At 39.0% G+C, this 18,055-nt stretch overlaps 1 protein-coding gene across 1 annotated transcript in view; it reads left to right on the top strand.

Moving 5' to 3' along the window:
- Positions 1 to 1,380: 1,380 nt before the first annotated feature.
- Positions 1,381 to 18,055, top strand: part of LOC146772941 (uncharacterized) — a 199,627-nt gene continuing 182,952 nt past the window's right edge. The window contains exons 1-2 of the mRNA XM_085637042.1: positions 1,381 to 1,455; positions 1,739 to 2,071. Of these exons, the coding sequence (XP_085493168.1) occupies positions 1,422 to 1,455; positions 1,739 to 2,071 (367 nt within the window). The 5' untranslated portion in view covers positions 1,381 to 1,421. The remainder of the gene's footprint in view (positions 1,456 to 1,738; positions 2,072 to 18,055) is intronic.

The raw sequence follows: 18,055 nt of genomic DNA, 5'->3' as shown, positions 1-18,055 counted from the left end.
CCGTACGATTCGGAAAAAAGACCAACCGACAGAAAAATACATACAAATGTGATCCGGGACACCGCGGACGTGACGTCCGGACGGAGTTAGGCATGTTTTTACGTACCAGCAATTCCGATTCGCACCGACTGCAGTCCGGATGGGAAAATTTTTACGGCACCTAAAAAGTGCCGGAAAAGCTAAGTACGCAGCGATGCGAGCTGATTAGGGGGCCCGGTACGCGCCGTACCCCCCCCGCATGTACAGAGCGAACCCCCGTACCCCCCCGCCCCCCGTATGTACGGAGCGTACCCCCGTACCCCCCAGCCCCCCGTATGTACGGAGCGTACCCCCACCCCCGTATGTACGGTGCGGACCCCCAGCGCTGGGGGTCCGCACCGTACATATGGGGGTGGGGGTACGCTCCGTACATACGGGGGGCTGGGGGGTACGGGGGTACGCTCCGTACATACGGGGGGTTGGGGGTACGGCGCGCCCATCCGCGGGGGGGCTGGGGGTACGGCGCGAACATACGGGGGGTGGGGGGGGGGGGGGGGGGGGGTACGGCGCGTACCAGGCACTTGTTTGGACATCTCCATGGTTGCTATGGGAGTTCGCACCGGACGGTCTTTTTTCCATACAGTTGTACAATCGGACGGATGGGACGGATCGTAATTGCGCATTGGGACATCAGTTTTCCCATTTGTACGTAAAAATGTCCGGGGACGTGTCGGAGACTTTTCCCGACCCGAGGACGTGTGGGGGAATTTTCCCAATGCGATTTGTATGGACTTTTTCCCATACGAATCGTACTTGGCAGTTTGTACGGCGCTTTTACCATTTGTACGGAAAAAAGTCCAGATTCAATTCGGTTGGGGAAATTTTTTCCAGGATCCTAATCGGCACCTTAGTATTTTTCATACCTGGCAGATCCTACTGTAAGCCAATCACTGGCTCCTTGGCCCACTGCTTGGATTTTTGTGAAATAAATAACTTGTTGGATCTACACCTTCAGCTTGAGTGAAATATTGAAACACAATACAGTATTTCTCGGTTATCTTAGTGATGTTATTGCATACACACAAAATGTGTGAAATTCAAATTAATTTGTCGAAACATGTCCAGTGGAAAACATTTATTTTTCAGATTTTAAAATGTTAATGTTTTGCCAATGCCTAGATGTAAGGCATTGCTTCCATTTTTTTTAATGACCTCATCTCACCCTGTCGTCAATTTACCAGAATCATTCAGAACAAACAAGGATTTAACACATCCCTGACGATAAAAACATTCTAGAAGTGATTGCCGCCTGATCGCCCCCACTGCTTCATCCTGTGTGGGTGGGTCTGAGTAGTTTAAGAGCTCCGCCACCAGTCTCCACAGCTAGTCACCGATGAGAAAGCATCACCATTTGATGTCTACTTGTTTCTTGAAGAGCAGAGATGTTCATCAGATATTTTGTGCTCTTTGCTAAGGGTAAGAATGACATTGACCAATAACAAGACAATGTAAAATATTTACCGTTATATCTTTTGGACAAGTCATACTTTTTTTTAAATTAAATTTTATCGAAGCGAATTTATTTTGAAATGAAAAATTCTAGGTAAATAGCTACAAACCCATTCTTTATAACTATTCATTGTCAGAGCAGGACCAGTGATAGATAGGGTGGGCTTCAAATGGCTCAGAGCAGGTGTTGCTACTGAAGGATATTGAGGGCACCAATATTAACATTATATGTTCTGCTTTCTTTTCACAGTGTTGGGGGTCCATCTGTGCCTGTATCAGACGGAGCGGTACCGGTTCGTTACCATCGATGATACCACCAAGATCTCCTGCTTTTTAATTGCAGATAACCAGGATGGAGGACATAGAGTCAACTGGTTCTGGAGGGGAGCAGAGGAGAGGGTCACATTTATTGTGAACTGTCATGATAGCAAGAGGGAAGGAAAATATCTCTGTAGATCTGAACCCCGCCGCGCGACCCTGGAAATCTACAGCATGCAGCGGAATGAGAGCGGCGCCTATTACTGCTCGTATCCAGTCCTGAACAAGCTACATTTTGCCAAAGGATCCACACTCATAGTGGGAGGTAAGACTTACCATGAATTTTTTTTTTTTTTACATTGTTTTGGTCTGTGATAAATCATTCCTGTAACCATACATTATTGAGATATTTCAAAATAGGAAGGGCAAGAAAAACAAAGACGTTAATTTTCATCTTATACTGATGCTGTCATCTTAAGACAAAAACTAAAAACTTGCCAAAAAGTTTAATAAATACCATTAAAAATTTGGGGAAACCGGCTTTTTACCCTTGAGCCCATTTATTGATGAACTCAGAACAACGCTTATCTTATGTATATGAACACAGTCACTCTATAAGAGAATGTCAGGGGTGCACTTTGGCGACAACTGCCCTGGAATTTGTGACTGCGTTGGAAGGAAATTTATATTATAGTTAAGCATAAAGGCCACAAAAACGCTATTGTGGCTGGAAATAGTTTATTCTCATTCTCATAAATTGTCTAAATCAAAACCACTGTGTAGTGAGGAGTTTGAGATAACTTCAAATGTTTAAAAAAGTCAGGTCCAGGTTTATAAAAAGCAGTTAACACCACAATCTATTTGACTGAAAATGATCATTTATTTTAGTGTCAGTTTTTGCCATTTCACAGGTGTCATTATCGGATCACTGACATAATATCGACTACAAAAATATAGACTTACAAAAATATCGATGCCAAAATATAGAATGCCAAAATATCGAAGTCCTATCTCCAAACAGGAAATTACAAAAATATCGAATCCAAAATATCGTTGTAAGTAATATAGTTAGTCAAAATATCGAATTTTTTAAATGTTTTAAAAGTAATGTTAAATAAATGAAATAATACATATAATTAACTGACACATACTTAAAAATACTTAAATAACAGTAAACTTAATGAATAATTAAAGTAAGTAAAAAAAAAAATTAATACATATATCTTAACGTGATATTAATTAAAAATATTCAATATTTTCTGTGTAGGATAGCGGGCGCGTAAAATTTACTATTACCACTCCAGTAAGTGCAATAGTAGGGAAAGCGTTGGATAGCGGGAGGGTAAAAATTACTATTCCCACTCCAGAGAATGCAACAGTAGGGAAAGCGTTGGATAGCGGGAGGGTAACATTTACTATTCCCACTCCAGTGAGTGTAACAGTAGGGAAAGCGTTGGATAGCGGGAGGGTAACATTTACTATTCCCACTCCAGTGAGTGCAACAGTAGGGAAAGCGTTGGATAGCGTAGGGGTAAAAATTACTATTCCCACTCCAGAGAGTGCAACAGTAGGGAAAGCGTTGGATAGCGGGAGGGTAACATTTACTATTCCCACTCCAGTGAGTGCAACAGTAGGGAAAGCGTTGGATAGCGGGAGGGTAACATTTACTATTCCCACTCCAGTGAGTGCAACAGTAGGGAAAGCGTTGGATAGCGTAGGGGTAAAAATTACTATTCCCACTCCAGAGAGTGCAACAGTAGGGAAAGCGTTGGATAGCGGGAGGGTAACATTTACTATTCCCACTCCAGTGAGTGCAACAGTAGGGAAAGCGTTGGATAGCGTAGGGGTTAAAATGACTATTCCCACTCCAGAGAGTGCAACAGTAGGGAAAGCGTTGGATAGCGGGAGGGTAAAAATTACTATTCCCACTCCAGAGAGTGCAATAATAGGGAAAACATTGGATAGCGTAGGGGTAAAAATTACTATTCCCACTCCAGAGAGTGCAACAGTAGGGAAAGCGTTGGATAGCGGGAGGGTAACATTTACTATTCCCACTCCAGTGAGTGCAACAGTAGGGAAAGCGTTGGATAGCGTAGGGGTAAAAATTACTATTCACACTCCAGAGAGTGCAACAGTAGGGAAAACGTTGGATAGCGGGAGGGTAACATTTACTATTCCCACTCCAGTGAGTGCAACAGTAGGGAAAGCGTTGGATAGCGTAGGAGTAAAAATTACTATTCCCACTCCAGAGAGTGCAACAGTAGGGAAAGCGTTGGATAGCGGGAGGGTAAAAATTACTATTCCCACTCCAGTGAGTGCAACAGTAGGGAAAGCGTTGGATAGCGGGAGGGTAAAAATTACTATTCCCACTCCAGTGAGTGCAACAGTAGGGAAAGCGTTGGATAGCGGGAGGGTAAAAATTACTATTCACACTCCAGAGAGTGCAATAATAGGGAAAGCATTGGATAGCGTAGGGGTAAAACATTACTATTCCCACTCAAGTAAGTGCAATAGTAGAGAAAATAATAAATGTATTTTTATTTTTAAATTAATTAATTATTAATACAAAAACAAGTATTACCATTAATTACCAATCACACAAGAATTGATCATTTTTAAATACCAATACATTTTTGTTTAATTAATTAACAATTAATAATTAATTAACAAACAATTGTTTTTCAATAACAAACATTAATAAATGCAAATAATACCAATTAATAATTAATTTATAATATATTAATTAAGGATATACACAAATTATTTAAATAATTTTTTTTTCCCAATTATATTACTTCCCACCATATTCCCGTATAAACACAATACCCGCTACAAATATTAATTGAATACAATTAACATAATTATCAATTTACCTATTAATACTAATTAATTACCAATTAATACTAATTATTTACAAATTAATAATTAATCAACAAACAATTAATTTGCAATACCAATTAATAATTAACTAATAACAATTAAATTACTTCCCACCCTATTCCCCTATAAACCCACAACCCGCTACAGAAGTAAAATGCAAAATTAAATTAAAGATATATTAATTAACAATATACACAAATAAATTACATAATTATTTATTTACAATTATATTACTTGCCACCATATTCCCCTATAAACACACTGCCCGCTACAAATATTAAATGAATACAATTAACATAATTATCAATTAAACAATTAATACAAATTAATTACCAATTAATACTAATTATTTACCAATTAATAATTAATCAACTACCAATTAATTTGCAATACCAATTAATAATTAACTAATAACAATTAAATTACTTCCCACCCTATTCCCCTATAAACCCACAACCCGTTACAGAAATAAAACGCAAAATTAAATTAAAAAAAATTAATAATTCCTATAAATTATTATTTAATAATATATAATTAAATTACTTCCCACCCTATTCCCCTATAAACCCACAACCCGCTACAGAAGTAAAACGCAAAATTAAATTAAAAATAATTAATAATTCCTATAAATTATTATTTAATGTACTATAATTAAATTACTTCCCACCCTACTCCCCTATAAACCCACAACCCGCTACGGAATTAAATTACAAAAAAATAAAAAAACATAAAATTCAATAATTTAAAAATATTCTAACATACATTCCAATATTAATACATACTTTTAACACATATACTAACACTTAAAACACTATAAAAAAATCGATATTTTTAACAACTATATTTTTGCAATCGATATTTCTTACCTGTTTTTCGATATTCTTCACCACTATATTTTTGCAAGTCGATATTCTGTCCATTCGATATTAAAAACTCGATATTCTTGCTACTCGATATTTTTTTTTCGATATTATGTCTATTTACCGTCATTATCACCCTATAGAATGAAACTCGATTTATAGACCTCAGGAGGATGAAAGGCTAAATTGGCAAAATTGAAACTGATAGACGCAGACTCATACTTTGATGTCTGTCGTGTTTTAACTATTTAAGCTGCCGAATATTACATAAGAATACATCCACTTGTAAATACTAGCATTATACCACAAATGTATATTGACACATGCCTTTATTTAAAGAAATTTCATCCTGTTTTTTAATTTCCAAAACTGTCCATCTGCTCATCTGTTGGGCTATAATTCATGAAAGACAGCATGGAGAGTCACTTAAAAGCAGCACAGTTTTCTGTATTTATCCACTTTTAAAAATAAATGCAGACAGACAACTTATTGTTTTCTGTCTGTATTTATCTGTAAAAATCCTTAAAAACTGAAAGCAGGGAGCCTTAGATATAATATATTATATAACTGGCAATTCTCCACGAAGGGACTCGGAGCCAACTCCTCTGACTGGGCGGCCTGCAGGCCGCCCGCCAGGTTCCAAATGCCCCTGTAAGATGAAATGTTTCAGGGCCATCTGAAAAGGGGTCTCAATGAAATTAAGAGTACCCAATTTAAGTTAAAATGAGCTCAGATGAAGGACAAGTGAAAGTTAGGACAATTGTTCAAAGGGTGAAGACTTTGCGCTCGTTGAACAAAGACCAGATGTAAATGTGAACTAGTTTATGTACGACATGGATTTTAAAAACTTGCGATAATAAATCTGAGTCAGCACAAAGGTAGATGAAACAGTATTAAAAGAATAGACGATTTCTTTTTGACCCCTTGACAAAGTACTGCTTTTTTAAAGACCCTCATTGTGACACTTGTCTAATGTCCAGCTATCATTGACAAAATGAATTTTAACTACTATGTAGCTCTGAACATGCCACGGAGTAACCTGTAATCGCCAATATGAGTTCTTGACACATGAACACCGTGGGCGAAGATTTGAAAGTTATTTGTAACAAAATAAATGAAAAATTGAATTTCGGGAAAAAAGTAGTAACCTGTTTACGTTAATTGTGCACCTTCTACTTTACGAACTGCCTATAGGTAGACACTCCAAAGCCTCTTAGACCTTAACTTGTTCAAGAAATCAGTATATTTTTCTAAGTAATACAAACATATGTTACAAAATTGACTGTAGCTGCATTGATACATACTGCATAATACTGTAGGGGTATTTATCCCTTGTGAGTCCTAAAGCGACGTTCTGGGTGGTCCAGTTGCATTATTAATACACCCCTTCGTGTGTATTGATAGTTGGCATAGTAGGCTGTCTATTTCGGCCACTCCCAAAACACAATGAACATTGGTTTTTGCTCTTAACACATTTGTCTTAGCCTTTCGATGGTGTCTCTAACAATCTCTCAAGAACAAATAAAGATCATGTTTCCTCCTCCTGTTTCTCCTATTCCCTACTACTCTCACCCAGGCTCCTCCCCTCTGTCCTTCCATTGCAGGGCTTTGGAGGAGTCCAAGTGTGGCATGTGTGATGCAGAAGCAACCGTTCCACATGAGATAATACTGACTCCTTTTTTTATTTCTCTCTCTCTCTCTGGTTCCTCTTTCCATTTCATGCCCCCTTCTGCTTTCTTATTTTCCTCTCACCTTGATCAGAACTATCTATTGCAAGGTGGTTTCAAGGGCTGTACTCACAATCACAATGAAAGAAGACCAAGCTTCATTCCTTCCACCAATCCAATGGCTGCACTGATGCTCATTCAGCAACATGTGAATCATGGTCTCTATGGGAGAACATCCCATGGTTGCCCATTTGTCTCCTTGGTGTCCTCTCAGACGCCTTCAGTTCGATGCTGCTGTGGTAGAAGAAGAATGGCCAGTTGGGGAAACAGGAAACTACAGAAACTACAAGGAGCTATGAGAAACCTGCTGATTTAATGACTCTAGAGAGCTGGGGAACAAGCAGTGCTTAATTTGAGCTGGTGGTTTCCAGTGCTCGTCACCAGCACTTAATTGTCAGCACCGACACTTGTAACAGTCTGCCACAAGGCGGCACTGTCTAGGTAATTTAGAGATGACCACAACTACAGTTCAGGATTAATGTTACATTAATTAAAAATTACTATTACCTGCCGCCCAAACTATTCTTATAGCTTTAGGGGCCTGAAATTGTCCGAATTGTCACACTTGTACATGTGTGATGGTTTGTAGTTGTGTTGTTACTATCATTGGCAGCATCGCAGGGGCAATATGTGGTACAAGCTGCGGTGGCCTCCAGACAGGAGCCCTGGCACTTATTTCTTTACAAATTAAGCACTGGGAGCAAGCACAGTGACATGGGGTAATTCAAGCCCAGCTAGGAGTAGGAAGCGCTATACCTGCTCCCTGTAACTGACGCCCATGAAAGTCTATAGTACTTTTAAGCGACCACCATAGCCATGCAGGAACTGAACTGTTCAACAATGTCCAACCTGATCTGACCACTTGATGGTTCTTCCAAGGAATAACAATTAAATCCCAGAGACATTTCTTTACCGAGGTTTCACATGATAGATGGGAAATTTGTTTGATACTTTCAAGATGACCACGAGGTTGATTCTACCACAATGTGATGGATATCTTGGAAGAATGGAAAAAAAAGTCAAGGTTGGCCCAATAACTAGCATCCTCCTACTGCTCGGGTACATAACTTAGGGAGAGGGTCTATGAGAGGGCCTTTAACAAATGTTAGAGCTTTTGGCAGGAAATTATAACGCTATATTTAAACAGTTCAATGTATGAACCTCTGATTGGAGATTAATCAATGTGGTTATATTTTTCATATGTACGATATAGGCAAGACCTTAATGGATTTAGTTATTTCACAATCTGCATGCATGCACTAACCAACTGAGAGAAACACATACCAACATATGCACAATTTAGCTCTTCGATCACTGTGTGAGTTAATTAGGCGCTTTGTTCACTGGTCCTGCCATTTTCACCCGTATTTGTGCAGTGTTCAGTGTGCAAAATACCTGAGTTTGTTACAACTTGATTTTGAGCAGAGAAGAATTATACAACCATGAAACTGAACAAAACGCTGCTTCTTAAAAACGAATAAAATAGACCCATAAACCATATAAAAATAAAGAACAAACTAGAAGTTAAATCAAACAAAATACATTGAAAAAGGCAAACACGGTGCATGGATGTTCACAAGTGCTATGTTTACACTACGGTCCTTTTCCTGGGCCGCTGCATTAGCCGACATTTGTAAACACAGCACTTTCCGACCGCCAGCATAGCGGTCCCATCCAAATTCGGTGGTCAGACCGTGGACTGTTTGTCGGGTGGTCTCCCGACCACTGCGATAGCAGTTGGTAGTCGTTGAAATAAGTCCCATAGTTTCCTGTTAGTAGGAAGTTACTTATTTCTTTGGCAACACTGAATACACCTATTTCAAAGTACATCAATAAACAAATAGGCTTAAAGAAGGCCCAGCAAAAAAGTACCATAGCCATATCAAATTTCTATGGCACACATTAAGAGTGGTATCCAATGAGATCCTTGGGAACATTTCAGATCTCTTTACCCTTGTACGAAGGTTCAACCTGCTGAAAACAGCAGACATCTCTAAGTGAAAGTCCAGGAAGAAATGAAAAACTACTGAGGTTATCAGACTTTGAATTACTGGGATCAACTTTGGTAATTCCTTATTTTTTAATGTAATGACCGCAGGGGCTGGCTCATAATGGGCTGGATATGTCGCTCTTATTTAGGGCCTGAGTATTCACGTTCAACAGTATTTCCATAAAGTAAACACCACCTGGAACGGTGGCTGTTTCTTTTCAATATGACTATGTTCAATTCTTTAGCTATAATCAATTAGGGATGATTTCCCAGAACAAAATATTGCAAGACAATCTGCTAAGAGATATCTTTATTCTGCTGCCTCTAGGTTTGTTGAGCTCATATAATGCCATATGAAGAGTTTCCTGGTCAGTGGTCCATTAATTCAGGAGGATAACGTGTTCCACATCCAGTCATATCAACAGAGAAAAGAAACCGTCCTGTAGTGATCCAGAATCAATTTAACAATAATTTGAAAAGTTCACAATCCCTAAGAAGACCAAACCCAACCCTCACGGTGGGACTATTAGTAACTACTTCTAGCCAAAGAAACACTGCAAGGAAGGCAAATTCCTGCATAGAAGATAAAGAATCTCAAATAACTATTGATCGGATGGCCTGGTCAATTTAGACATTGTGTCTGTCCAATCTCACATAATGTGACTGTGAGCAGAAAGGATTAGGGATTCTAGGGAAACACAACCTTTCACCTCACACACTATATGAGGTAATTCCTCCCAATCATTATTTCCTGCTAATGCTAGAGACACAATATGCCCTAGACACCTCTGTATTCTACTTAGCTGTCACCTTACTGTGTTTTCTGCCGACTGTGTATATTTATTCTCTTCAGCTAGTATTCCAACTATACTCATGACATACCTACATATGTAATATTGTTTCATCATTTTCTGGCAGTACTCTCATATCATGGGCCAGATTCACAAAGGGCCTCCGCACCCGTGGTAGAGGCTCCCGCAGTCATAAGGGAGTCTCCGCACTCAGGGCGGAATCACCGCCATGAGAATTCTCATCGTGGATATTTCACCCCCCCCACTACCACAGGGCCTCTGCCACAAGTGCGGAGGCCCTTTGTGAATCAAGCCCAATTAGTCTAGCTAATTTCTGGATATATGTAAATTATTGCTAAATATATCCTAGCCAACTTAATTATATACCTGTAACTTTGATTTTGTGCTGCTTATCCATGTCCACGTTTACAGTATTCTTATGCCTTCTATTTTCTGAAAAGCTCTGCAGTACTCATTCTGGCGTTGAGGCGTTGCTTAAGACCACAAAACAGACAGATAAAAAAATAAAAAAACTTAAAAATAAGTACAATTGTTTCTTACGAGAAGGACAGCGAATATGCCTGTTCAGCTATTGTCCAAAGTATATATTTTTAGGGGAAAAGGAAGAGCAGCAAAATCTCTATGACCAATGTGTTTTGATGGGATATAGTGTATTCAGCTAGCCTTGAAAGCCATAAAACATGTACTATATAAAACCACAACTGCCTAAAGTTAATTTAATCAGCAACGACTACATAGAAGAAATGCATTTGATCTAGTGATTTTGTAAGTTATCAATAGACAATATCCCTTAAAACTGAGGGGTGCATTTACTAAAAAACTCTCACAAGCCGTTGCAGCAGCCAAAGTTGCTGCATTGAGTGTAATTTAGAGAGAAGGACAGCGCCATATCAACTAAGATATGGCACTCTACGGCTCTCGCCCTACAGCTGATGTGCAGTGAGGCATTATAGAGCCACACACACATTTTTGCACTATGGTGTCAGGTCTATCATAGGTTTTGTACTAGAAGGATACCATTCCAGGACAAAATACAATGCCTAGACAAACTTTAAAACTTTTCCCACTTTGGATGTGTACTGTACAGTGCATCACACATGCAAAGACAGACATATTTGGAGAAAGAAAAACCTTTCACCTTTTTAACCTGCACCTCAAAGAGTCATTATTTTTGGGTGCAAAACCCTGTCTACCATTGTTAGTAATCAGGGCTTTGCTTCAAAAACCATGAGTGGCTACATGGCCTGTCTACTTTCTTTCTGGCATCGATCCAGTGCAAAAACAAGTTTAGAGATGGAAAGTAAATCTCAAATAAACATTTTGCACCAGTCTGCTAACCTTTGTGACACAAACCAGGTGTAAACTGATAGTAAATCTGCTCCCTAAATTGGAGAATATAAAATGGTAATGCTTATACACTACAAAAAAATGTAATTGTAGATTACCACAACTAAGGGATTTAAGCTTCCATTGAAAGTTGTAAAGATGGAGCTTGGCCTGTATAGAATATGTACCTACACAACTTGTGCTGAAACATTTTGGACCTTATTACGATTTTGGGTGGAGTTGCGTCCGCCTGACACCGTATCAGTTTGGGAACCACCCGACCATTGGTTGGCGGTTCCACATACCTAGTTACAATGCGAAATTCCCATTTTCCTGTGGGAGCTTGAACTGCGGCTGTAAACCGGCCGTAGCACAAGCTCGCCTTTGGGAAATGGGAGTTTGTGTGAATCCCTGCACCGTGTTTCAGGCACCGTGACACACGGTCCAGGGATTCACAGGGGGCACCATAGGTGCCTCCTTTGCCCCCAAACAGAGGCCATATGGTGAAGGGGGCACCATAGGGACCCCCAATGCCACTTTCCAACAGGCTTTTCAAGTTGGGAAACCCCAACATGGAAAGCCTGTCGAAAACCGACATCGTAATCCCAACGGTGGAAACGCCGTCCATTGGGATTATGTACCGGTCTCTGACTGGCGAATCCAGCTGGAATGACCGGTTGGTTTTAGTTTCAACTGCCTGCATTGAAATGCAGCGTATGAAACTGAAACAGCGATGAGGCTCAGAAAGCCTCCGATCTGCTGTCAGAAACTTTCCGACTCTCATCGTAATTGGGCCATTTGTATCAAAAGTTCTCACTTCCTATTTGCATACATAGGAAGTCTTGCTAAAGACATTTGGAGTTCAGAATTTTTTGGACACTTCAGAATAGTCAATTTGTTTTGGTTGTTTTTTATTTAGGTATGTAATAGGAGAGAGGGACCCCTTTACAAGCAAACCAAGGGGATAGGGTACTGTCACAAGTAAATAGTGGTTAAAGTTGAGGCAAAACCACAACAATCACCTCACCATTCAACTAGAGATGCATATGGACATAGTCCTTATCTCCACACCTTAAAATAAACAATGTAATAATGCGAAAATATTTAAATTCTTAGTATAAAGATAAGATTTAAATATATAAAATTAGAGAAACATTTAATACAATAAAATAAACCTGTTTGTGACTTTACATACACAGAAATTGTTAAAATTGATACACACAATAGATCTAAAGAGCCTCGTACACTCCCAAAATCCTTACACATTAAGGGAAACACATGCTTTAAAAATGAAGAGACAAACAAAACAGACAGTACATTTTGTCATTCAGTGTAACACATTCGTTTTAAGCATAGTTATCCTGGAATCTGATGGAAGACAAATTCTTATAATATCTACAGATCCAGTGGCCTTCACGAATTGTGTGGATATTGCGTTGACGCGTTTCGATGGTATTACTGTTAATATCCCATCTTTAGCAAGACAAAGTAATAGGAAACTCTCTTTAAGTTGCACTTATATGGTTGCACCTTAAAATCCTGAAGCACTTGGATGTATGGCTTCTTTCATAAAAATCAGAGATTGTCTGACACTATCAGTTCTTAGGCAAACTTGTATTTATTCTTCTCATTGTACAAAGAAATGTTAATTATATATCGACTCGATCCGCATCCCATATCTGTTTCTCACAACATTATGGTTTTATGCTGGAACTCGAGGGGCCAGGTCCTTTTAAATGCCCCTTCTTTTGTGGTGGCTTTTTCTAACTTCTTTGTTGATGATGTGCTTTATGATGGAGCTAGCGCCTTCAGGGACACCATATATTCAAACAGGAACGGCAACGGCTCTCATCGCAAAGGAAAGCAGGCTTCCAGGCTCCATATGCACAACGGTGTGAGACGGACCATGAGAGCACCCAAGGAATGAGCCTTTGAAAAAATAGTTGATTGCCATTCCTGTTTGAATATATGGTGTCCCTGAAGGCTCTAGCTCCATTATAAAGCACATCAACAACAAAGAAGTTAGAAAAAAGCCACCACAAAAGAAGGTGCATCTAAAAGGACCTGGCCCCTCGACTTCCAGCATAAAACCATAACGTTGTGAGAAACAGATACGGGATGCGGATCGGGTTTTTTATTTAGGAGCTTACAAAACACAGCAAGACTGCATAAATATCATAATATTGACTATGAAATTAAATAACTAATAATTTTCCCCCACATGCCAATTCAAGTTCATATGCTTCTATAGATTTCCTCCACCATTCTTCGTATGTAGGCACGGACTCAAGTTTCCATCTTTTTGCAATCATAATCTTGGAAATAGTTAATCCACAGAAAACCCAATCTTCTACTCTAACTCCTGTAAGAGTAAGACCCTCCTTTGTAGTATATAGGCTATTTGCTGTGAGATCGAGGCCCAAAATTCATTACATTTCTGACAGTTAGCGAACATGTGGATATTTTTAGCAGCCATAGTGTGACTTTGTGTGCAGCAGTTAGGTGTTTTGTGCCATCTACACAGTTTGAAAGGAATAATATAAAAATCAAATACAGTATGATACACTTGACCTCGTAATATAGTAGGTTTATCAATTTTGCAAAAGTGTCTAGACTATCAGCCACCTCTCATTCCGTAACAATCTCATCTAAGATTATTGACCACTTGTCTGTCCATAATGCTAAATCATTATATTGATGTTGCATTAGGCAGCAACATCTCTCAGAGATAGTAGAACGTTGAAGGCTACAAATCATTTGAGAAAAGTCAGACTGGATCGGTGGTATTATTAAGCTAGCCATGCTCCTAAGTAAAAGGTTCCAATCTGCAGATATGTAAAAAATTCACTGAAAATTCCATCTGTGGATCTGGCCTTGGCCCCGACTATTTCGCAAACAAGTTCAAGTGGTATATTCCAGAGAGGCAGCTCCGCTCTGCGACCTCTGCAAATCTGATAATCTCCAGGGCCAAAACGGCCTCTTCGGGGGGAAAAAGTTTTATTTCAGGCACAGCCAGATTGTGGAACTCCCTCCCACTGGCACTCAAGGCAGAAAACAATTTACTGGCATTTCCTAAACTTTTAAAAACTCAGCTCTTGAACAACTAGCCTGTTACAGTATCACAAATACCCTCTCTGGGTATTAGCATGCGCTATAAACCCAAATTTCATTTAATTTCATTTAATTAAAAAACATTTTAACCTCTGACCATCAGACAAACCTGCTGTATACCTAATCCCAGCCTGGTGCCAGGTGCCAAAGTTCGAAGATGTAAAGCAATTTAGGGTTATCCATTAGTAAGGTATATGGGTGTATTTCCAGGATTTTCAAACGTTTTATTATGTCCACCCAAATCTTTGTTAGATCTCTGGTAGTTTTCAGTCTGACTTTCTTGAAGAATTTCTCATTGTTGAACTTGCCCCTTATAATGGTCGGATTATTGTTAATGGATATTATACTTAGCCAGTTCGTTGAACTATGATCGTACAACATCTTGATGTGATTACTAATACTTGCTCAATAATACAATCACCAGTTGGGGAGTGCTCAGCCCCTTCTCATTATGGAAAGCTTTAGAAACTGAATTGCCCTTTGCTCGTTCTTCCCTTTCCAGATGAATTTGGATACAATATAATCTAGCTGTTTCAAATATTTATTAGGAATGTAGAGGGGTAATGCCAAGAGGAAGCATCAAATTTCAGTCAAGAAATTCCTTTCCACTAAATTAATTCGCCTGATTAGAGAAATAGGAAAATGCATCCACTTGGTCAGTAAAGCCTTTATCTGATGTGACAGTGAAATATAATTATATTCAAAGCAGGGTCTTTTAAGTAGACACAATAGTGATACCCAGATATTTAGCTCTTTAACCACTAGTGCATCTTGGCTAGTAGCCCCGGCTGCAAATACGAGTTGCCTTTTATGAGAATTTAATTTGTAGCCAAATTGAAGGGCTGCTTGTTCAATAATATTCAGAGTAGGGTTAATACAATGTGAAAATGCCAATACATCATCGGCGAGGGTAGATGCCAGAGATACATTAGGATTGTTTGGTATATTTTTCTATAAATACCTAACATTTGTCTCCATGTATACAGCATACAGGACTGGTGAGAGTGGACAGCCTTGTCGGGTGACAAGCGTAATTGGGATGAATGAGGTCAATTCTTGTTGTATATGTATTTGAGCTTTGGGTGTTTGGTATACTGCTCGAATCAATTAGATGAATTGAGGTCTAATATTATATTCTTTTCAAAATTCCATAAAAATTGCCAAGAGACTCAATCAAATGCCTTTTCAGGTTTGAATAAAATGATATTTACTGGCTCCCCTAAAGTGTCAGTTCTGTCTATTAAATTTATTATAAGATTTGTGATATATTTACCAGCAATAAATCCATGCTGCTCAGCTGATGTTAGCCTATGGATAATTTTGTTAATCCTATTAGCCACAAGTTTAGTATAAATATTAAAGTCAGCGTTGAGCAGCAATATAGGATGATATGCATTGCACTCCAGAGGGTCCTTGTCTTTATTTTAAAATATGTTATTATGACATCGCACCAGGAAAGGGGAGTGCCATCCAGAGTAGGATTCTCTTTAACAGAAATGGAGACAGTATGCTAGACAAAATCTTGTATATTTTGGCTGGGATATAGTCCGGGACCTGAGCTCTTCCCAAGCAATAAATTGTCAATGGTGGTTATGACTTCTTCTACTGTAAAGTCTGCGTCAAGTATTTTGTTATTACTGGTTTCCACTGTTGGCAGCTCAATAGCCCTTAAATAGTCATGAATGTCCGTCACAATGCTACCCGCATCCTCTTGGTATAGTTCTGAGTAGCATCTTTTAAAGATTAAAAGAATTCCAGACTGTTGAGTCCATATCCCCCTTTACATCTTTTATCTGGGTAATTACAGTTTTCTGAGTATCCAGCCAGCTTAGACCTGCAAATACTTTCATTGACTTTTCTCCAATTTCACAGATCTGAACTCTGGACTGAAAATCTATTTTATTATGTCTGGCTGTTATTAATGCAGAAATATGGCCGCGAAAGCCCATTTTTTTGTACATACCTTCCTTGTGCTGAATCAGAACAAGAAAAGATCTGAGCTATAGATTAATCTACTCAACTGTCTTCTTGCTGATTCGTCTTCTTCCCTATCATTTTTAGTATCTGCGTAATAAAAGATTGTGATATGCCTCTAATATAGGCTTTCATAGTGTTCCCCACTATAGAGGGGTGGGCTGATCCTTGATTAATTCAGATAAACTCCTGAATTTGCATTCATAGATACTGGATATAATCAGGACATTCAAGTAAATATTTAGGAAAATAGCAGGGGCGCTGTTTCATGCTAGCGATATTATTAGATTCCCATATTAGTGCAGTGTCAGAGTGATCAGATAGTAGAAGATGCTGAATTTAGGCTTGGCAGGAGGAGGCAATTACTTTGCTGATTCAGCATAAATATATTTCCCTGAACACTAGGATTGCTATTCCTCCAAGCATTCACTAGATCCAGCATTTTACATCATATTGAAATACTAGCTCTGGTTCCCTTCATCTGACCAGTATATGTAGTATTGGTAGTGTTCAATAGTCAATATTATTATATATAGCACAATGTCAGTACACTGGTTTGGCACTACTGTACACCCTTTGTTCACGATGATCACAATGATGACAATGTGTGATGTGTCTTTACTACCAGCCTTACATGAGAGATCAGATTTCACCTACATATTCGCATTTCCTGTGCGCTAATATAGTTAAATGATTATGTCATTTTTATTCATTCTCATCATACTGGTAATGTCCTTCCATTTAAGAGTCTGAGAGGGTATTGTATTGTATTGTAATTGCATTTATATAGCGCTAACTACCCCTGACGAGGCGTCAAAACGCTTTTTCGGCGAGTAGCACGCTACTCCGGGACCCATAGAGGATTAGTGTTGAATTAGTATAGTGAAACATGCAAGTACATTTTAAGTGGCAGATAGGTTAGTCAGTTATTTGGATTTGGAATGATAGCAGAAGGATATAGGAGGAAAAAAGGTTTGTATTTATATAGCGCTTGTTACCCCTGATGGGGAGTTGAAGCATGCTATTCAGGAAGCCCATAAATGATTAGTGCTGAATTAGTATGGTGAAATATGAAAGTAATTTGAGTGGTGGATATTAGTCAGTTATTTGGAGTGAGAAGGATAGCGGAGGGATAAAAGGGAAGAAAGGTTTGCATTCATATAGCACTTGTTACCCCTGATGGGTGTTGAAGCACTTTTCTGGCGAGTAGCATGCCACTCCGGAATCCATAAAGGATTAGTGTTGAAAATTAGCATAGTAAAATATGAAGTAATTTGAGTAGTGGATATGTTATTCAGTTATTTGGGTAGAGAAGGGTAGGTGGCGGTATAGAAGAGGGAAAGAGGTTTGTATTTATATAGCGCTTGCTACCCCTGATGGGGTTTTGAAGCGCCAGTAGCACGCTACTCTGGAACCCATAAGGATTAGTGTTGAATTAGTATGGTGAAACATGAAAGTAATTTTTGTGGTGGATATGTTAGTCAGTTATTTGGATTGAGAAGGGTTTGGGAGGGGTAGAAAAGGGAAAAGGATTGCATTCATATAGCGCTTGTAACCCTGATGGGGTGTTGAGACGCTTTATTGGCGAGTAGCACGCTACTCTGGAACCCATAAATGATTAGTGGTGAA

Source organism: Triturus cristatus, chromosome 12, assembly GCF_964204655.1.
Source record: "Triturus cristatus chromosome 12, aTriCri1.1, whole genome shotgun sequence".
Taxonomy (NCBI): domain Eukaryota; kingdom Metazoa; phylum Chordata; class Amphibia; order Caudata; family Salamandridae; genus Triturus; species Triturus cristatus.
This window is presented reverse-complemented; position numbering and strand designations above follow the sequence as displayed.